The sequence below is a fragment of the Melospiza georgiana genome, chromosome 8 (assembly GCF_028018845.1).
Source record: "Melospiza georgiana isolate bMelGeo1 chromosome 8, bMelGeo1.pri, whole genome shotgun sequence".
In the NCBI taxonomy this organism is placed as follows: domain Eukaryota; kingdom Metazoa; phylum Chordata; class Aves; order Passeriformes; family Passerellidae; genus Melospiza; species Melospiza georgiana.
In genome coordinates, this window is record NC_080437.1 from 34,274,840 (window position 1) to 34,297,882 (window position 23,043).

At 47.5% G+C, this 23,043-nt stretch overlaps 1 protein-coding gene across 5 annotated transcripts in view; it reads right to left on the bottom strand.

The window, feature by feature from the left end:
* The window catches only part of CTBP2 (C-terminal binding protein 2), a 130,878-nt gene that overhangs the window by 7,443 nt on the left and 100,392 nt on the right, over positions 1–23,043 (bottom strand). For all 5 annotated transcript variants that reach the window (XM_058028943.1, XM_058028944.1, XM_058028945.1 and 2 more), the window contains 2 exons: positions 2,326–2,480; positions 267–411 (listed from right to left, as the gene is read on the bottom strand). In XM_058028943.1, coding sequence (XP_057884926.1) covers positions 267–411; positions 2,326–2,480 — 300 coding nt within the window. The remainder of the gene's footprint in view (positions 1–266; positions 412–2,325; positions 2,481–23,043) is intronic.

Genomic DNA, 23,043 nt, shown 5'->3' on the forward strand with positions numbered 1-23,043 from the left:
GGCAGAGCAAATTTAACATGAAATGAACTCAAAAGCTGCCTTCTAAAACTGCCCAGTTTTGTTCACTTCATGGTCAAGTTTTCTTGTCATAATATTCTCTGTGTGCAAAAAATGTGAACTGCACCTCTAACTTTAGGGGCTGAATGGAGGTCCTGCCTGGAACTGTGCTGTGCCAGCATGGTCCCACGGAAGCAGCAGATCCCTGTGCTGATTTTGAAGGATTGGAAGGGCAGGGGAAGGAGTGAGGGTGCAGAGCTGGGACCTACCGAGCTCCCCAGCAGCTTTGATGTCGATGTTGTCGTAGCCGCTGCCTATTCGGACGATGACCCGCAAGGCCTTGAACTTCTCCAGGTCCTCCCGGGTCAGGGTGATGGTGTGGTACATCATGGCCCCCACAGCTTCATTCAACACCTGCAACACACACAGCAGTCAGGGCAGGGTGATGGTGGGGTACATCATGGCCCCCACAGCTTCATTCAACACCTGCAACACACACAGCAGTCAGGGCAGGGTGATGGTGTGGTACATCATGGCCCCCACAGCTTCATTCAACACCTGCAACACACACAGCAGTCAGGGCAGGGTGATGGTGGGGTACATCATGGCCCCCACAGCTTCATCCAACACCTGTAACACAACACAGCAGTCAGGGCAGGGTGATGGTGGGGTACATCATGGCTCCCACAGCTTCATCCAACACCTGCAACACACACAGCAGTCAGGAGCCACCAGCACACCTGGGGGGACACCTGCAGCTCAGGAATCAGGAGTATGACCCAGGGAGTTGGGCATTTTCACTGCTGACCTGCTCTCTGAGCCAGGTGTCACCAAACCCTGCATGGGTGTGACCCACCAACAGCTTTGGGAATGGACTTGGTGAATGTCTGAAAATGATGGTGTTACATTTGAGCAGACCAGGCAGATAAAAACCAGGTTTGTCTCTCACCTGGACCCTTTTCCAGGTGGGTATCTGCAAACCCCTCTGTTTCCAAGCAGCAGTAATTCTGCTTTTGAAAGGAATGAGGTGTTGCAGCAGTGTCTGTTGGGGTGAACAGGACTGTGTGACACCCCTAACACCTCCACCTCCTTGTGCATGTGAAACCCTGGCCACTCCAGTCACATCCACCTTCCCTGGCTCTTCCCAGGGGCCTGAGAAGCTCTGCAGAGGCTGCACAGTCACAGGGCTGGGATTTGTCCCCTTCAGTGAAGATCCAGCCCTATTCACCATGACCTACCTCAGTGCTCCAAAAACCCAAGACTCACCCAAACACCCCAAGCCTGGCTCACCTATTAATGTCTCACAAAAAACTCCCATTCTCCTTCCCCCAAATTCAACATCTGCAAAGACCAGCACTGATGCTATTTGTCTTCCTCCTTCCCAGATCTTGGAAGTGACTTCTGATCACTTCATTTGAAGTATCTAAAATAATACTTTTAAGAGAAGTATTTACATGTTGCAGTTGAGTTCCCAAGCAGAAACACCCATCCACACTGCCTGGATCTGCCTGAATGATTCCCAAAGCTCCTCCACTCCCCCTGGAGAGGGAGGAGCTGCTGGAGGTGCAGGAGCACCTGTGAAGTCCCACCAGCTGCACCTGGGGTGGTGTCAGCAAAGCCACACAGCAGCACCACAGGCTTCAAAAAACATGAGAAACGTTAATAACATTGATGTGAAAAACCTGATGCAAAGAGATAAAGTGACTTTTTTTTTTTTTTCCAAAATAACATCTGGCTCCTGAAACAGCCTGAATGAATTTTAATCTGCTGTGGCTTCTGTTGATGTTATCTGCTGATTGACTCAAAGTGCAGCTTTGTACACTTTCTGCTCAAAAATCAAACAATCACAGACTAGTTTGGGTTGGAAGAGAGCTCATTTTTCTAAACGCTTGCTATGGGCAAGGACACCTTCCACTATCCCTGTCCAGCCTGGCCTTGGGCACTGCCAGGGATCCAGGGGGAGCCACAGCTGCTCTGGGCACCTGTGCCAGGGCCTGCCCACCCTCACAGGGAACAATTCCTAATTCCCAATTTCCCATCCAGCTCTGCCCTCTGGCAAAGGGAAGCCATTCCCTGTGTCCTGTCCCTCCATCCCTTATCCCAATCCCCCTGCAGCTCTCCTGGAGCCCCTTCAGGCCCTGGAAGGTGCTCTGAGCTCTCCTGGAGCCCCTTCATGCCCTGGAAGGTCTCTGAGCTCTCCTGGAGCCCCCTCAGGCCCTGGAAGGTCTCTGAGCTCTCCTGGAGCCCCCTCAGGCCCTGGAAGGTGCTTCACAGACGTGGAAGAGCCCAGCCCTGCTGCCCCCAGCCCACCCCAGCTGTCCCTGGTACCTTCTCGTGGATCTCCTGAGTTGATTGTGCGTCACAGAAGGCCACGGTGGCCAGGTCCTTGAGGATGGGCATCTCCACGGTGCAGTCCCTGCCGTCCAGCAGTGCCACCAGGGGCCGCGGGTGCATGGGGCCGTTCATGATCTGCGGGCGGATACCTGCGGGCACACAGGGGTTAAACCTCAGCGGGGACCTGGTGACATCCTCGTGACACAGCGGGGAAGGGGTGACAGCAGCACGGGCTGAGGCCTGGCCAAGGGACTGGAGCACTCCCCGGGAACGCAGCTGTGGGTTTGCCCCTGGTTTGGTAGGGAATGGCTTCACCGTTCTGATCACCTCAGAAAAACAAGTCCAAACAGAATCACTCAAAAAAAAAATAGGATTATTGGAAAATCATGGGAAGAGCAGGACGCTGAAGAGCTCTTTGGCACAGAAGGTTGTACTCTGATGTTTTACCAGCTACCAAAGGTTCATGGGAACAGCAAAGCTCATCTTGGTACACCCAACATTCTCCTCTGAGATGAGGAAGGAATTGATCACCAAGGGCCACAGAAGGCTGAATTTTATATTCTATTTATTGCTCTGTTGGGGATTAACTGGTTCATTTTGGGATAAGTCACTTAGAAACCTCTACACCTCCCTTTCAGTAAAGGTGTTTATTATATTAGGACCCCATGAAATATCTCAGGTGCCTTTCTCAGCTCCCAGGAAGTTTCTGGGCAGAGCACAGGGGAGGGGACCAGGTGCTCTGGGTACAATGTGATGCTTTATTTTGGCTGCTGCACCATGAGGTGGGCTGGAGCTGGAGGGTCTGGGTTTGAGTCCCCAAACCCTCACACAAGCAGCCCCAGCTCCTTATCAAACCCCACATCTGCACAAGAACCTGCCAGGGCCACCAGCCAACATCTGTCTGCCCTTTACATGCAGTGGTTGTGCTGGTTAGGGGAACAAGCCCAGGGCTTGGCTGAGGGCACTCCAGGGGCTGTTTTGGGGTATTTTGTGGGGGAATCTGCCCCAGCTGATGTGGGTGTTACAGACATGGGCACTGCTGGCCACAGCAATGAACCCCAGACCTGTGGGCACCAAGAGCATGGTTCCAGGGAGGGACCCTGCACTGCTGCTACACTCACACAGCTACGCTCATTTTACATGGGAAAAATAACTCCATGGAAACAGGCAGGTTAAATGGAGTGGGTTTAGTGGCTTTCCACTCCTTTTCTACTGAATGTGCTCAACTAACCCAGCAGACCTGACTGAAGGTTTTCAGCATTACAGGTGGGCGCTTTTGGAACTGGTCCTTCCCTCCCCCTTCCCCAGTGAGGTCTCCATTAGTGGAAGCAATCCATTATGTTTGCCTGCATTTCATCCAGATGGGAGTGCAAGTGTGTCAGTAGGCAGGGTAGAGTGCCGAGACGATCTGGATAAGGGAAAGAAGCTTGTGATAAGCAGATAAGCAAGAATAAAAACATGGCCAAATCTCCGAGCGCTTACACAATCCCTCTGGGCAGCACTGCACCCCAGCTAGATTATTTTCTCAGGTTAACAAGCAAGTGAATTATAACACTGACTTAAATGCTTTCTAATGTGTATGATCTCCAAGGCTTAGAGCATCACCTGCCAGCCTCACACCAAACTGCAAACTAAAAGGAATCTGATGCAGGATCAAGGTGGCCATGGTGCCAGTCCCAGTGGCCACCAGCCCTGTCCCCAGCTTGGAGCCCAGTGCCCACCAGGGACCAGGACCATCCTCAAGGCACAGCAGTGGGCACACAGAGGCTGGAGTGGCTTCCTGTGAGCGTGGCAGGTGGAAGATGAAACCACAGGTTATCTGAAACTTTGACATTTAATCCAAGCCCCAAAATAACGGGTTATTATGCTGCCCTTACATAAGCTTCTTTGAAAGTCAAACGAAACGTAGCTTTTTTTTCTTCCTTTTATTTTTTTTTTTTTTTGAAGCAGCATCTGTGTCTTTGCTTGGGATTAGGGATGTAATTGTGCATGATGACACAGGCTTCTTAGGCACGTCACCCTTGCCCACACACTCAAGTGCAGTCACTGAGGATGAATGTGGCTGGAACCCGTGAGGGACTCACAGGAACTGCTCTCATTTCTCCTACTTGAAGGAGTAAATTTATTTCAGCTCGACAAGGAAAGTTCTGAAGCAAATCAGTACAGGATGAAGTGCATAATGTATGGAAATTACGTTTTAATGAAAACCATTGACAGCTTAAACCATGGTCTGCTTTTCCCTCATCCACCTCTCCTGCTGCCTTTCCATCACCCTGCATCCAGGAACCATCGCGGTTCCCACCTCTGCACAAACACATCCAAACCAACACATTTGGGCTGGCAAAACCAAAGCACCCGGCTCACACAGCACGTTTGTTCTGCAGGCGACTGCTTCATTGAGAACGAAGTATGCCAGGGATCAGAAAGTAATTAAACAGCAGCCACTCCTCCCGAAATTGTGCTAAAACATCGCAGCCATTAACCCTTTCACTCTGCCACACCGAGGGTACAACGCTGTGTAAACCACGAGCATCACCACTCCTGTGGGGCTGGGTACCACCTCTCCTTGGGGCTGGGGTGGGAGCAGCTCTGCCTCCCAATATCGATGCCTCCCACGCCATCTGAAGCTGATTTTTGCTGAGAACCTCCCCAGCTGTTCCTGCAAAGTTGGGGCAAGTATTGTTCAATACATTTTGGTTTTTTTAAGGCGTTTTCAGCCGCCTGCGGAGCCTGGCCAGCAGTGTGGGGAGAGCTTGCTAAGAAAGAGGGAGAGGAGGAATGGTTTACTGGGGGGAAAAAAAAAAAAAAAAAAAAAAAAAAAAGAAAAAGAAAAAAAAGAAGAGGCAAAAAAAGCAAGGTTTTCCAGGCACAGAGAACTCCAACTCCACCCCGGCTCACAGGCAGCGCCGCTTGTTGCACGCAGCCCCGCGTATAAAGTGCTTTTGTTTCATTTTTAATACACAAAGCCTGCTTGTCCTTTCCTGCCGCTCCTCCCCTTTGCCACCCACTTGTATCCGATCCCAATGGCACCCCTGCCAAGAGAATTAGGGAGTGCTCCCTGCTAAATGGCAGCCTTTGTGTGACCGCAAGACGGCTGGTACTATCTCACCGAAACAAAAGCAGAAGCCATTTGCCTAATTCTTATTAATCTCAGTTGCCTGCGCCATGCAGCATTAAAATAAAAAAAAAAAAAAAAGGAAAACAGAAAAAAAGGCTTTAAACATGTTGCCCCTGCAGTATATAAAAGTGCATCAAGAAGCGATCCTGACACTCGCCTGAATTACCCACTCACAACCAAGTAGCTACAGTTTTACAGTCAACTACACACTTTATTAAACAAACAGAAAAGAAACAGGAAATTTCCCCTTGCCTGGAAAATGTTGCCTCCACATTCTTCTTCTTATTAAAAACCACACATGGCAGTGGAGGAGTAGGGAGGGAGGAGGAAGGGGGGGACCCACACACGATAAAATACTACCACTTCTCAGTGCGCTGCCTCTCCTTTCGTCTACGAGGGGGTATCTTCAAACAAGCGATCCCGCGGCCCACAGCTGCAACATCTCAAGACAAATGTCTCTTTGAACACGCAGGGAAAAGAAAAGGCTTTTGTCCTGAGCCCCAGAAGAATGGTCTGAAATTGCGAGAGGAGTTTCAGTCACCTCTGCGCGGCTCCCAACTCTTCAGAGCACTCCCTCCAGACTTTGCCGAAGCTTTTAACTAATCGTAGTTCTTTCCCAGCCCTTGAATAAAATCATGTGAGTGCCAGCCAAAAAATCTTATGCTATGCACACTAAAGGGTTTGTATATGTCACAGTTGCTTTTCCCCCTTCCACTCCCCTCCTCCTATTGACTTGCACATATGACGGGGTTTTTTTTCGACTTGTCTCAAATGGATTTAATCTGTGCCACACTGCGTTTTATGTTTGTTTGGGTTTTTTTTGTGTGCGTGGCTTTTTTTTTTTTTTTTCCAACTTAAAAATGAAACATGCCTTTCTTTCCATGCAGAGCGTGGCTCCAGAAAAAGGCTGATAGTCTTGAGGAGCAGCACCTCGAAAACAAACACAAAGCACTGGGGAAAGCAAAGGCTGTGCTGATCTCAGCTGCACCCAGAAACCAAGGGCCAAATTCTTTCTTGATGTGTGAATCAACTGATTTTTCAGCATCATAAATGACACTCGATTGCTGGCAGGATTCACATCTTGGACACGTCCATCTCCTGGTCCTGCCCAGTTTGTGCCAAATAGGTAAAAGGAGCCCCACGTCATTGAGGGAATGGCTGGAGCGTTGTCAGGGGGGTTTAGGTTGGGTATCAGGAAAGGTTCTTCCCCCAGAGGGTGCTCAGGCTCCCCAGGTAATGGTGACAGCCCTGAGGCTGCCAGAGCTCCAGGAGCTTGGACAACACTGCCAGGGTGGGATTGCTGGGGTGTCTGTGCAGGGACAGGAGCAGGAGTCAATGATCCCTGTAGGTCCCTTCCAACTCTGGATATTTCATGACTTTACAATTGTCACCCCAATCCCCCACTCTGTCAGGAGTATGTAGGACACTGCTGCTGTGCAGTGAGAATGAGGGCAGGCTGTCCCTGTGCAGTGCCCCATCTCCAGAGCATGGCTTGCAGCAGTTGTTGGAGCAGTTGTTTTTCCCTCTTTCCAGTTGCCACTGCCCCTGCCAGCGGCACCCAACAGCTACAGACAATCCCTGTCCAAAATAACAGAAAAATCTGCACCTCATTCCTGTTCCACACCATCAGCACTGCCTCTGCACAGTGTCACTGTGCCCCCATTTCATCACCAGCCTGCTGGTTCCAGAGCATCATCCTGAGCACACACAGCCCAGTGCAGATGGGTCCTGCCCACCCTGCAGGAGCTCTGGGACCCCCAGGGCAGTCCTGGAACAGGAATAAGGAGAACAAAGGTTCATTACCTGGAGTTGGTACAGACTAGTAACACTGACATCAAAAGACCTGTCAGTCTCCCTAAAATCCAGTCTCTGACTACAGGACAAGGGGATTTAGGCACAACTTTCTCTTGAGTATGAACCATTGCTAAAACTTGAAGCTCCTAGAAGCTCTGCACATGCAGCTGCAAGGACATGAACTGGTGTTAATGCAATGAAAGAGTAACAGAAGAGTAGTGCATGGCCTCTGCTCTATACCAAAATGGGGGTGTTTGGGTTATTCTCACATTGATAAATCTATGTTTGTGAACACCAAACACCACGGAGTGACTCCAAGAGGAGCTAAACAGGGTCCAACATCAAACTCCCAATGGTCACACAAGGGGATGGGAGACAGGGCTGCCCCAGGGATGGGCTGGCCCAAGGGGGAAAATGTGTGAGCAGGGCATGGATGGAGGGGATGGCAAAGCCAGGGAGGCCGTGGGAGCTGCCAGGGCAGGGAGAGGCAGAGCAGATGGGAGAGGCCATATGGGGTGGTGAGGGAGGGATGCTACCAAGAAAGCGAAAGGAAGCACCTGGGAGAGAAACTGCTTGCTCAGAGCAGCTCAGATTCCTGGATGCTTTTTCTTTGGGGTTTCTTTTTCTTTTGTTTTTTGTGAGGTTTTTTTGTGGTTTTTTTTTTTTTTTTTTGTTTTGGTTTGGTTTGGTTTGGTTTTTTGGTTGTTTTTGTTTTTGTTTTTGTTTTTTGTTTTTTGGTAAGAGAGGGATAGAAGAAAGAAGAGAAAAGCTCAAGTTAGGGTTTGTTTGGTGGTTATGATTCAGACACCATACAGACCCTCAAACTGTCCCACTGCCCAGGGCTGAGCTTTGCAGCTTGTATTATAAAAAAAGCTATGGAGAAAGTAGCAAAAAAAACCCAGTAAATTCTCCTTAAGTATGCTCCATTACTAAGCCCAGTGTGGGGAACAAATTGTACTCCTGGTGCTCAGTGGGCAGCTTTCCTGATATTATCCAGCACTCCCTCCTGTGCTGCACTTCAGCTGCAGGATATACCCTTTATTTTTCAAGGGTGGGATGTTCACCTCTGAGCTACACATTCCAGCCATATGGAATGATGCACCAGGGACAACATCCCATTCCAGCTCTCCTTTGGGTCCCTCCCTGTCCTCTTTATCCATTTATCTTTTTCCCTTCCATCCAAACAGGAACAAACTACAGCAGTAAAAAACAAATGAGCTGCTCCGGGAAACGGACAGCTTTCATTGTTTTGGTTTTTGGTTGGATTTTTAGTTTTTTGATTGAAAAGATAAAATAAATAAACCCAAGGAGAAGGATGCTGTTGCCAGGGGAGAGCTGCTGATATCGGCCATCTGGGCAGGAGGCTGCTCAAACTTCAAATTGCCCCGAGGGATTCAGAGGCTGTAAAGACATTTTGGAATATGAGATCCTGAAATCAAGGCTAAAGATGAGTCTGTCGACTTGCAGTGACAGCCCTGGCATGGGGACAGCCTGAATTCTGCTGCCTGAGACCCCCACCAGGGCAGCAGCCAGGCTGTCCACAACACACCAGCACTGAGGGTGCAAACCTGCCTCCAGCACACACAGACCACTGACAGCACTATGGTTTAGCCCAGAAATTCCCTCAAAATAAAGAAAAGGTGAAGTATTAAAAGTATTAAAGCAAGCACTTGGATCCAGTTTGGGAAGTGGAAGGGATTCAATCCCACCAGCTGTCCATGTGCCAGCAGCACCTTTGGAACTTGCATTTGCACATTGATAATGAGAGATTCTGAGTGGAAAACAAAGAAAAGGCAACACTGGGAGCTGGCTGGAGGAATTAAATGATGCTGCTAACCACTGCCATCAGTCCTTCCTATATGCTGGACAGAAAGTGCTCTCCATCTTTCAAGCAACAGGGCTTCCTCTGAGCATCTCTGCTGCTGGAGTTCCTGAGATCTGCTGGAGGTTTGGATCCCAGAATAGGCTTGAGACATCACTGGAGGAGTTTCTGTCTGGAGAAACAGGACTGCTATGCTGGGGTGGGAGCCTGGAGAGCCTTTTGGAAGATAAATCCTCATTTCCATGTCCACCTGCAGCTGTTGTCATCTCAAGTCACCTATTTAGCCAGAAGGGACAACAATCCCCCAAGGATCCAGCCCAGGCTTTACCTCCTTTACACTTTTTCCATAAGGGCAATGGGGGAGCCTTCAGTGGGAGCCCAGCTTGACCTTAGGAACCTCCCCAAAGCAATTGCTGGCCAAACCCAGAGTGCCAAGAATGGCTGCAGCTGCATCAGCTCCTGCTGCACTGCTGTGGATGGGCCAAGGAGCACCTGGGGCAAGGGGTGAGTGAAACCTTCAAGGGATGAGTGAAACCCTTCAAGGGATGAGTCCAACCCTTCAAGGGATGAGTGAAACCTTCAAGGGATGACTCCAACCCTTCAAGGGATGACTGCAACCCTTCAAGGGATGACTGCAACCCTTCAAATCCACCTGCACACCTCCAGTACTTCACTCAAAGGGTTAAAAACCACAAGCAGTGAGTGCAATGCCAGGCAGTCAGGGGCACAGGGGCTGTCCCTGAGCCCTGTGAGCCACACCAGGGGCTGTCCCTGAGCCCTGTGTGCCACACCAGGAGCACAGGGGCTGTCCCTGGGCTGTCCCTGAGCCCTGTGTGCTCCTCCACAGCCGCTCCATGATGCCCGCTGGCCCCAGCAGGGAGAGCCCAGAGCTCGCTGCAAACCCACAGGTCCTGCCAAGGCCTTGTCCCTTCTAAGCCCTCCCAAAATAGCAGCTGGGCTCTGGCCAAGAGCACAGGGCCAGCTGGAACCGTGTGTTCAGTGACCCTGCTGCAAGGTCACCCCAGAGCCAGGGCTCAGCCGCTGCAGCTGAGGCCACTGGAGCTTTGGCAACTTTCTCCTCTCTCACATCCCCACCCCTGTTCCATGGCAAAGAGCCACGGAGGAACCCTTCAGCACGGCCAGGAAGGCCAAGTGTTGCCATGTTCCCACTGCTCCTGTTTTTTTGTGCCCCAGTTTCTTGCTTTGCTTTTTCCCCATTTCTCTCCCCATCCCAGCCTGCACCCACAGCTCCTCTGTGCTCTCCTCTCTTGGAGGGGTTTGAGAGCAGCTCCTCTGAGTGCACAAAGGATGGTGAAATATGGAATAACCCTGCGAGGTGCTGAATGGCTGCAAATCCCACTCATTTCCCTGAGATAAACACCCTCACCTCCCTGTAGCACCAATTACAACCAAGTGAGAAAAACCCCCTAAATACCAACATTCAAAAGCACTTAACTACAGCCTACTTGCTGTTAAAGTTGATTTACTTTCACAACAAAAGCTTTACGGGTCTATCATAGGATTTTATCATGGTTGCACTTCAAAAAAAAAACAAACAGGGCACACTTTACATTCCTGTTGACACTTAAAGCAGCCCAGAGCCATAAAAACAGAGCAAACAAAGCTGGGGCTTGGCAGTGACCACCAAACCCCAGCTGCTCTCCTCTGTATCCTCCAAGGAACGGTGTGAGGATCACCTTGTGGGGCTCAGAGCCACCTGGCCTGCCTGAAGGTGTCCTGCTCATGGCAGGGGATTGCACTAAATGATCTTTTTAAAACTCTCTTCCACCCAAACCACAAATGTCCATGTCCTGCTCATGGCAGGGGATTGCACTAAATGATCTTTTTAAAACTCTCTTCCACCCAAACCAAAAATGTCCATGTCCTGCTCATGGCAGGGGATTGCACTAAATGATCTTTTTAAAGGTCCCTTCCAACCCAAACCATTCAGTGATTCCATGAGCTCCAGTATTTTCTGGTTCAACTAAAATTGAAAAACTCTGGTTGCACCTCAGGTGGGATTTCCCAAGCATGAAGAAGACAGAGCTCTAAGTGTGATAGCCCAGAAAAAATAGCGAAGAGAAAATCACTCCTGCTTCAACCCATGCTCCCTAACTAATACATTTGATTATCTTCAATATTGCTGTAGAGCTGTCTCCCAAGATCCATCAGGAAAATGGTGAAGGATGCCACACTGTGCTTGCAGCCACCTCCCCAGAGCAGCATTTTCTGCTGGACAGTTTACAGGAATGGGGTGACACTGAGTCCAGCAGCATCTCCTGGCCTGACATCTCCTCTCTGAGCCACCTGCAAGGCTGCTCACTCAGCTGGGGAAAAAACCAACCCAAAACCCCCCTGAGAAACCTCAATCTCTTTATCCAACTTCTCAGAAAAAAAGATTTTAGAGATGCCACACAATATAGCCCTTTTTAGCTATCTGTGCCCTCGAGCCATGCATTAATGCAGCTGAGACTAAGCTGGATTGAGGGAATTTTAAATTGGTCTGCTGGATGATGTAGAAGGCTATCAAAAATTAAAAAAAAAAAAAAAAGAAAAGAAAAGAAAAAACCCACTCAAAAATGAAAAAAGAAAACAACACAAAATTGAATTGTAGGCTGGAGATTTCATGAGGTCAGGGTGAGTACACAAAACCTCCCACTGGAAAGCTTATTAATAATAACGCCTTATCTCCTGGAACAGAGAAATTACCTTAATTAATAACAATACACTGATTATTTACAAACTCAGGCATCTTAGAATATTATCATTTAATCAGTCTTTTAGACTGAGGACAAAGAAGTGCTATTGAGAGCAGGGAACTCTGTATATCAAACTCACCCTTCTGACTTTGCAGAGCCCCTCTCACCAATGATTCCTGTGCTGGGGGCACCCTGAAGGTGCCAAGGCCCTTGTGGCTATTTCAGGAAGAAATGAGAGTGTTACCATGGGTATGGAGATTTGGCACAAAATGAGGCTAAATGTAGAAATTTTCTGAATTTCACTGAATCATGGAGTCATTTAGGTTGGAAAAGACCTTGAAAATCATCAAGTCCAACATTTCCCAGCACTGCCAAGGCCACATCCACATGGCTCATAAACCCTCCAGGGCTGGGGACTCCACCACTGCCCTTTGGTACACAGGTGTCACGTTCCTATGAGTAAAATTCAAGCCAGAAAAAAAAGTCTTTTGTAATTCAGGGCTATTAAATCTTTCTTGAAACATTCCAATCAAATTAAACCAAATGAAGGTTTTTGTTTGGTAAGTTGCTTTTAAATTCAGTTCTTTCAAATATCTGCTGAACCTTTTGAAAATTAAATTTATTGTATTTTTAATGCAACGTGAAGTTGTGGAGATCTGAGGAAAAGCATGTGATCCCAGAAGCACGTGGGGTTTTTTTTCCTAACTACAGAAGTTGCTCTAATAAAGGATATTATCTTCCGCTGGAAAGCTTCAATTTTCCAAGTTGAATAAAGATAACAAAAAGTTCAATGATTAACTTTCCCATTCACTACTCTCCCTCTTTATCAGCCTTTTCCTGGCCACTAGCATTCCTGCCTGGCTGCAAAACATGGGCTGCAGCCATGGACAAGAGCCTGTGCACCCAAAAGGGCTGGAAATGGCCAAAATTCCCCCAAAAATTCCCAAATGACTTTTGAGATGTGAATTTTTTTTTTTGGTACAGTGGACAGAAGCTCTGAGTAAGGACCCAGGAGGAGGCTGAGGTGCTTCTGCCATCCCACCTCAGTTTCTCAGTGGCTTTGGAGGCTGAAGCAAACCCCTCCAGATCTGCATGCACTGGCAATGGCTGAGAACATACCAAACATTTTTCCTTCTCCCTGACCCTACAACGTTCTGTGGATTAGTGATAATCCCCAGCCACACATTTCACATCTCAGATTAAAACAGGGGGCTTGGGCAATGCTGACTGGACACCCTCACCGACGTTGTGACACCAAAGTGCCCCCTCACCCTGTGACCCTCCCTGTGGCAGCACAAGGGATGCTCACCCCACCGAGGGTTTCCCTCTGCTCCCAGGGTGGGCTGGAGTCACAGCAAGGTTAAACTCTCATCATTTTGTAAATCCTGCCCCTGAAGTTGCTCCATCTCCTCCTCTCCTCTCCCAGCCCAGCCAGAGGGCTCTCAGCCCGGTCAGCTGCACATCACTGCTTTCTGGTTTATGGAAAACCACGCTCAATGTCCAAATATTGCACAGATCCTTGAGTAATAGGGCTTAAAACCTCCCCAATTTATCATCAGTGTTTAAAATAGCATCACTAATAAGTCATTGTAGTTGAAACATTTGTCTTAAACCAGAGCTATTTAAACGATGATAATCTAGAAAAATCTTTGCTAATCTGCTCCATCTTTGAGCAAAAGAAACACACACACTCCCTGGCTTTCATACTAAAACAAAAATGAGCATTGGCAGAGCAAGCAAAATCATCTACAAACACAAATCAACCTTTTCTCCTTGTGAGCCAGAGTAGCCCAAGGGATAACGGCACGATCGCGCTCCTGATGGATTTATACAGCACATTTCATCTTCATTAATCCACATAACTCACTGGCATGTTCTTATTTTTCAATTCCAAGAATGATGAGCTATTCCAGTGCTACAGCAGCTCTACACCCACCTCTCCCCAAGCACTTGGGGCTGGCCACCACCCTCCTGGAGCTCCAGGGGCGTCTCCTGCCCTCCCACTCCCTTGGGAGGTTTGTCCCAGCTCCAGGCTGTGGCCCAGGAGCCCCCACAGCCCACCACACTCCTCTGGCCACAGAAAGGGCCTTGAAGACCTCCTGAAGCAGCCCTGCCCTTGCCCCCTTGGCTTTTCTCATGGGGGTAACCTCAGCAAATGTAACAAGAGTTAAAGGAGACAGATCAGGATGCTCCACAAAGAATTCCTGCACAGATCTGTATTTTCTCTCTGTTTTTCACAAGCTGGTGTTTTGGCTGACAACATTCATATTTAAGGTGTCTTATTTTCCCGTGCATGCCAAGGATTGCTACAGTGCAGCTCCCACAGCTGCTGGGAGGCATGTCCTGCAGGCATCCTGAGCACACTGAGAGACAAATAAAATCCAAACTGCAGAGAAACTGACTGCTCTTGAAACCACGCTAACTCTAATGGGCTGAAAATGTCTTCATTTTTATGTCTCTTCACCATCACAGTGCTGATGCAGGTAAGCACAGGATATAGGTTTATCTAATAATGCACACCCAAGACAGTGAAAAATATTTCACATTTGCCTACAGTTATAAAACTGTAAATCACACTGAACAATATCACTGCAGTAAGCTCTTTTCCTCTAACCATTTTCTGTATTTTATTGGTTCAATAAAACCCATCACCTATCAACCCAAGAGCTGTAGTTATTCACCTTATGGTGAGTCTCAATTAATTTATTTAGTCTTAAAACTGTGCCATGAACCCACCACAGTGAGGTATGGCAAAAAGAACTGATCAGGTTTCATTTCTTTGTTGGGAATAAGATCAGGGAAGGTAGGGAAAGGGGTCTTGCACTGAAATTTCAGAAAGGTGACAAAATTTCCTGCCTTGCAGCAGAAGAGAGTTGGCAAAGAAGGATTCTGATGCATCCCACCCCTGTCTAGAAGTTTATTCACTTGATTAGATCATACAGATTACAAAACAAACCAAATCAAACTGAGTGTGTTGAGAAAACTCCCTGTGATCTTGAAAAGGAGGCTCCTGCAGCAACAACAACAACCCTGCATTGTGCCCCTGGGTGAGGGGGACCCAAAGGCCCCCCAAGGCTGCCACTGACACAAAACCACCCTGCTGGCTGTAATCAACAGGTTCAGGAGACGTGGCAAAGAGGGGAAGTGAGACATGGCTAAATGAGCATTTTACACTTTCACACAGCTTTCACCGTTCATTCCACAAATACCCAAGAGATAATTGTACAGCACTCAGTGTAATCTATTCCTCTAATTAATACCTTTGGTAATACAAAGAAAAACCCAGCATTATGAAAAAAAACCCAGAGCACGTGGCCAGCTGACTTTCCCAAGAATACTTAGGAATACAGAGCTGGCTTTTTAATTACCATCAAACCTCTTTCCATTTGGCAGCATTACTTTTAGCAAGAGCTTTCCCAAATCTCTCCCTGATTCTCAGCCCAACGTGAGTTGCCTTCCTTGACCTGCTGTCCTCTCTGCAAACAGATAAAATGTGTCTCCCTGAAGCCCTCATCCTTTGGAAGGAAGAAAGAAGGTGATTCTTGTGCAGAAACTTTCTAGAAGATGCTCTCAACATAAGATCAGGATTTTAGAATGGTTTGGGTGTGAAGGGACCTTAAAGCCCATCCCACTCCACGCCTGCCATGGCAGGGACACCTCCCACTGTCCCAGGTGCTCCAAGCTCTGTCCAGCCTGGCCTTGGGCACTGCCAGGGATCCAGGGGCAGCCACAGCTGCTCTGGGCACCCTGTGCCAGGGCCTGTCCACCCTCACAGGGAAAAGTTTCTTCCCAATATCTAATCAAAACTGACTTTCCTTCAGCTTAAAAACCAACAGAAAGATCCTCCATAAAAAGAGACTCAGATTTGACACAGGGTGTGGAAATGATTCCCTGAGTTTACCAAAACAAGCTATTTTGTTGCTCCTCAGAAGCAGACCTTGAGAGAGGTGCAGCTCCATCTCAGTACCTTGCTCAAGGTCTTGCCAACCGACATGGAAGGGTTGAATGACTTTTTTTTCGTTTTGTATGTAATGTAAGGATCACAATCCTTGAAGAACTCCTCTTCCAGCTCCCACAGAATGAACAGGATGGATCTGCACCAAGTGCAGCCACGTTGTCCTCTCTGGGGCCCTGCAGGAGGTGTGGGTGAGGATGCAGCACAGACACCCGGGCACATCTCACAACACATCTCACCCTCCTCTGCCTGGGTTCAAGCAATCAGCTTGTGGCTGCTCTGCTTTTTCTGCCCCTGTCAGGCACAAAAACAAAATCCCAGTTGCTTCTTCCTTGTGATTCACATGAGGAGTGCCTGCACTCAATGGCTTCAGTGTGAGGATCATTCAAACCAGCTGCAGCCACTAAAAGAATCCATTCTTCATTCCTGTGACCAGGCTTGCTAGAAAGTAGGGAGCAAATGTTCCACCCTAAATAGTTTTGGTCTGAGCACAAGAGAAGCTATTGGCAACAACAACATTGAGAGAAAGAATGTCTCAGCATCAGGTTCAGATGCCTTGCAAATGTATTTTGTATCCTCTACCCCAAACTGTATTTCTTCCTGCCTGTAACAGACTACAAGCTTTAATCAGCTCTGGCAGATTGCTGAGTGTCTTTATTTTGGCTAGTAGAGAGCTCCCTTCCATATGGGACCTCTCTGGGATGGAAAGCACACTGCCTGGGATGGAGAGCCCAACCCCAGCTGAGCACCAGGCCACCGTGGCCTCCACTGTGCAGCCAAGTTGTGCAGGAGCCACAGAATCACAAAATGGCTTGGACTGGAAGGGACTTGATTGCTCATCCAGCTCCAACACCCTGAGGGACACCTTCCTCTTGCTCCAAGCCCTGTCCAGCCTGGCTCTGAACACTTACAAGGATGGAGCAGCCACAGCTTCCTCACCATCCTCACAGGAATGAATTTCTCCCCAATATTTAATCTAAACCCACCTTCTTTCGGTTCAGCAGTTCCCTCTGAGTTACCAACCAGGCCAGATCTGAGCGTTTTCTCTGGGCTCACTGGCAAGAGCAGCCCTGACATGGTGCATATGTTCTGAATTTGATGCACTTCAGAAACAAAATGAGAAAAGAAGTTATTGTGCTGCACTGTGGAATACCAAAAGCACTCAACTGTGCTGCATTAACGTGGCATTGTCTCCAGGACTCTTGTCCAAGTCCAGGCTGACAGGAGGAGCTGGCACACAGACACTGAGAAGTGCCCAAATCCTCTCCTCACACCCCCAGGTAGTTTTGCACAGCACATGAACACACATGGATGTGTGCACATGAATCCTCTCCATCCAGTTATCAGCACAGCCTGAACTGGGGACAGTGCTCATTAACAAAAGATACAAGGGAGGATAACAGCTAGAAGATAAAGATTTGCATTTATTAATGTCACAATATAAAGGAAATGATAAACCCCTGCAAGCCAAGTTTCTAATTTGGTCCTAATCCCACTGGGTGTGGCTGTGTGAGCCCTGGCTGCCTCTCTGTCTGTCCCACTCTCCTTTCCATCAGTCAGGACAAGCCTTTTCCCAAATCACAACAGCTGGCTGGAGCAGCCCTCCACATCCTCCTTCTCACTACAACTTTCCCTCAGAGCATGATGACTTTTAAATCCTTTTAGGCTCAAAGCCCAGTAAGCAGTAAAGCCCAGCATAAAGTGATATTTATTTCTTGTAACTATTTTTTAATACATGAATCCAATAGAAAAATAACCTCAGCAGTATTTGTCATTGCCAGAGGTGGATTTGAAGCTCTTATGAAGTGAATGTGCTGCCCATGAGGTGCTTTTGATGCCTGGTTCTTAACAGTTAGAGGAGGAGCCTGTCCTGAGCCACAACTTCTGTCCTCCTCCAGCTGTAGTAAGGAGTGACTTCAAATCTTTTGGGGAGATGGAAACTTTGGTATGGACAAAGAGCTCAAATGAACAGCGACAATGGCTGCAGAGTGATCTCCTTAATTAGAAAATTGGCTGTGTTCCTAAGGAGGAGGAAAACAATGCTGCAGACTGCCAAGGCAAAGAGCAAGGAAAAACTGTAGCACATGCAGCTCTGGAGGAAACACCAACGGGCTCTATCAGCCCCCCAGATCCTCCAAAACCATTTGTATTTATTAGGCTGAAAATCAAGCACAGTCCTGCTGCTGAATCAGACCAACACAGGCTTGTGATTATCACTTGGTCTTAATTAATTCATTTTGACAAGGCTCAAAACACTCTCCAGGCGATTTAAGACACCGTAAAAAATAAGGAACTGACAGTTTTTGACCTCAAGATGTCAAATACAGAACTGCTGTCGGGTTGTGACGAGCTGTCACTCTGTCCCCTGGACATCCCCACTGTGGCTCTGCATTTCCCAGGGTGGGCTGCAGCCACCCAGCGTGGGCCATGAGAGGGCTGGCACGTTCTGAGAGCATCAGGCAGCCCATCCTCAACAGCATCTGAGAACCCCTGTCAGCACAGCAGCACTGCTGGGTGGTCTCCTCAGCCTCTGCCCTGCTTGGTGATGGAAAAAAAATAACCAGGAAGGCTGTGTAGCTTTTTTAAAACAGCAGACAAAGCACAACAAACTCTCTAAGAATAGACATTTCAGAGTGTGTGTGTCTCTCAAATCAGGGACAGAAAGACTGCACAGAAAAGGGAAGAAAACCACAGGCAGAGAAACTGCAGCTTTTCCCTGTGCTGGTCACAAGTGATCTGTCAATCTGACCTGTGCACCTGACACCTGTGATCAGAAAGAAGCAGATACCTGTTGTGCTGAGACAACTGAACATCCCTCAATGGAAATTCCAATGCCTGGTGCCAAAGCAGCTCCTGGGGGAGAGGCAGCATCTGGGGAGACTGGGAAGGCAAAGGGAGAAGAAAAGACTCCTTGGCTGCAGCAGAAACCACCATGCTGATGCCTCTCCTCAGCACAGGACTCTGCCAAGGAGAAGCAGGGGTCATGGACTGTTTCCAGGGGTGCACTCGAGATGCTCCCACTGTGATTGATGTGAAGCTGTGGCCTCCAGGGCTGTGCACACTCCTCAGAGTGATGGGAGCCTCCCTGCCCAACTGAGCATGGGGGGTTTGGATTTTCCTGCTCCAAACCAGCTACAGAATGAAACAAAACACGAGTGTCAGATGTGAGGGAGGCTGAGGAGCTCCAGGTGACCATACAGCAATGGCTGAGTTTTCTGAGTATGGCTCCAAAAAGAAACCTCAGCACACCCTCACTGAGCACTTCCAGGCAGAGATGAAAAAGAGTCATCCCAAACTTGACAGGAGATTATGGATATCACTCCAGGAGAACTCCATAATTGCCTTACAGTCACACCCAGGAGCTCCATGTGGCTCAATGCAAAGCATCAAAGCACAGGTCACACACTGTTTACAAGAAAATTAATCTTAAAGCGAAATCTTGGAATCGAGAGGTTTTTTGAAAAGAATTTTTACTTGCTCGTTTGCCAAATTCTGATTAAAAATCTTTGCTCAGACCCCAAGGGCTCATGACCCACTTACCAAGCATGGCACTGCTGTATTTGGATGGACTTGAATCAGAGTATTTCTAACTCCACAAAGGGTAGGAGCTGGAGGCAAACAAACAAAGCGTGTAACTGTGCCAGCTGGAGAGGGGAAGCGTACCAAAAACTTGGAAACATTTTGTGACTGTTACCAGCACCATTCTTCCCAAGCATGGAATACTTTCCTAGAAACTGGCTACCTTTAGGGCACCCTCTGTCCTGCTGCAGTGTTTTGGTTGGATTACTGTCACTGATTCCAGTATTCTCCTCTTTGTTCTCCTTCCCTACCTTCTTCCTTCCTCTCTCATTTCTCCAGATGTGTTTGCAGCTGGAGGAAAGCTGCTCCCCTTGACTCAGTGGGGCAGTTTCCAGCCCTGCCTGCTCTCAGCACTGCCTGCAGCCTGGGTTTTCCAGCATCCCTCAGTATGGGCTTCTTCAAAGAACCACAAGTGCCTTATGAACAGATTAAACAAATAGGTAAGAGACATATTAAGCCAGTGTGCCTAAGAACTTGCCAGAGTGGAAGTAAAGAAATTGGAGATTCCTCAGGAAACTGTCCAAAGTAAGGCCAGGTTCTCCCAGGCAGCATCACACAGAGGAATCCTGTCCCCTTGGCACCTGGCACAGGAGATCAATCATCAAACCAAAAACCACCAAAGGCTGGGTGGGAATTGCATTGCTACCTCCTGTCTTCTTGAGTCCAGCTCAGAGCAAAGCTCAGTTTCAGAGCTAAGCACAAGTTACAAGATGTATTTACCACCAACTTTCCAAACTTCCTTCTAGAAGGACAAGGCAGTCAAATGGATCTGCCCTGGATTTCTCTTACAAACCCCCCCAGCTGCAAATCCTTTACAAGGTGATTTTTACTCAGCAAAGCTCCTGTTTTTCACCCTGAGCACTGTCTCCCCTCTGAAAAATATTTCTGTTTACAGTCTGGAACTTTGTCATATCGAGCTGTGACCAATTTCATTATCTCCACACACTCCTGCTGTGTCAATATTACATGACTGCCATTTCTCCTTCTCCTCCTGAACTGCTACCATGATTAACACTGCTGCTTGTGCTCACAAGTGACCCCTTTGCTTTACTGTAGCCCACAGTGTCACAAATCCTGAAATTATCCCAAAATACTGACAGACAGGCCAGTTCTGACATCTGCTAGCTCCAAGGATCTTCAAACCCCTCTGTCAAACATCCAGCTCTGCCCTTCCTGCAGAACTCCATCCCTCCCTCTCCAGGGAAACACCACTGGCCCCTTTCTGCTTCAATCACTTCTAACTCTGAAGCATTTTGTGTTTCAGGGGCCCTGGGTACTCCTTCCATCCACCTTGCAGCTCTCTGCACACTTTCAGAGCTCCACAGCAACACTCCAGACTTTGTGTAGTTCAATCAAGTTAAAGTCTCACTTTTTGCTACGACTCAGCTGTGCTGGTGAAGCACTTCTGGCAACCATTTAGAATGGCTGAAAAGCCACAATAATTTATCAATTAATTACCCTCTCTACAGCAAAGCACCGTGGGTCCATATCTATGAGTAATTTTCATTTCCTGAGTTTTTTTTTTTTTTTCTTGAGAGCATTGCACTGAGCTAGTTGGGTTAGATCTTAAATAGGAGCAAAAACCAGCCTGACACCAGAGTTTTAGGCTGAGCAAAACCAAAACTAGGATAAGCTGCCTAATCAGAATGAGAATAGGGATATGATTGTTTTACATAAAAATATCAGAAATTAAGAAAAAAAAAAACATTCAACATACAAAACGTAGCCTTTTATAAATGGCAAATGTCCAAAGCAGAACAACAGTGGTTAACACACAGCCAGTACTGCACCTCAAAGGCCACACAAAAACAACCCAAAACTGAATAGCCAGCAGCAAACTAAATAGCCAGCATCACTGGTGACTGGTACCACATCCAAAAGCAATTTGTGCTTTAATAATTCAACACAATTTAATTTGCTGGTGGTAGGAAAGGTGGAATTTGCTTTTTTTCCGAAGGATGACGTGGATGGATATCCTATCTCTGTAAGGTACACCCCAATTTGTGGTAAGTGCTGGGCATGAGGCCAAACACACAGAACACACACACAAAACACACAGAACACACAGACAAAGCCTTGGTGTTCTCTGGATCAGGTCCACAAACCACAGAAACCAAGATCAAACACGAAATTCTCCGACAAATTTAACATTTGAAACCATGCAACATCACCTATATTTATTTTACCCAGAAGACCTGACTAGAATTTTGTTGCAGAAATCCTCAAACTTGCAAAGGTTTGGTGGAATTCCTTTTCATGCCTGTTAATATCAGTCCCAGTGCTAATGACCCAACTTGTGAATGTACAGAGGGAAAACAGAGCTTCATGAAATATTGATACACACTTGGAAATTTGACAATTATCTCCAGAGCTCCTTGGTAAAACCTGCAAGCAAATAAATAGCAAACATTTCCTGCACTCATTAAAACACTGAAAAACAGAGGAAGAAACCTACTCATTATCCATTTGACAAATTTACCCTATTATTTTTAATAATGCACAGGCTTCCAATGCATGACACCTACAGCTTCTCCTGCTTAAGAAACCACTGGGTTTGTAGATCTAATTTTAAGAAATGCAATAAAAGTCAGTGATGTAGAGCTGGCTCCTTTTGCAGGAGAGAGTAAAAATCCTTCTCCTGTTGAAATGAATGACAAAATCACAATTTTTCAAGTGAACTTGACTCACTGCCCTACTCTGGAAACTGCTCCTCTGGAAAGATATTGTACAAAAATTACAAATAATCACTTTGTTGGCGTTTTTCATGCAAGCTTCAGGAACAGGAAACTGGAGTGAAGAAGAGCTGATGAGCCAGAGCGTGGGGCTGCTGGTCCATGGGATGTACCTCTGTATCTTGCTTATCTCCCAGCAGGGAGATGATCCCCCGGCTCTCCCTCTGGCCAGAGCACGGTATGGGAGATGCCACACTGCCCCAAGAGAGCATGGGCTTTTAGGGTGAGCAGCAAATGCAGAAAACACCTTCCCTGCTAAATAACAACGAGCTCCGAGGGGAAAACTTCCACTGCAGAGCATCACAGGTTGTTTGGCACTGCCCTGATGTTATTAGTTATTAGTAATCCTGGTTTTGGGACCTTTTAGCCCTGACTGCAGATGAAACAAGATCACATTCTCTGCAGACAAGAGCGAAATGGAAATTTAAGACTCTTAAGCCAAATGTTTCAGCTGGTAAGATAACAGCTCCCACTTTTATGCAGGTCTACTCAACATGAGGAGGAATTCAAAGATACTCAAATAGGAGAGATTACAGGAACAGCTGGCCAGGTAGGACAACTCAAGTGACATTTAACCATTCTTGATTATTTCAGTGTCCCAGCAGGATGGTCTAGATACTGACAAGCTCTCTGCTGTCCACACTGAATCCTCTCTTTTATCCTTCACAATATTAATCAAGATTCCTTGCATTGACAAAACAAAATATATGCACTTGTATGAACTACTTGCACTTTTAAAGAATTCATTTAAATCTTTTAACAAAACACTCAGAAGATGGCAGAGAACAAAACAAATGTGTGTGACATCTCCATTCCTGGGTTTTTTTCCCTCTGCAGGTAACAGTGAGAGAATTCAACAAGAGACTGGGCCATCCTAAGAAAAGACTGATAATCTATAGGGTCAGTAAGGGAATGTGTAGGAGGCAGCTCAGGGATTTGCAGTGTTTAGCACAAGTGTCAGGAAACGTGTTAAGGTTAAGAAGACCAGCAGGGGAGTCAGGTGGGTATTGCCA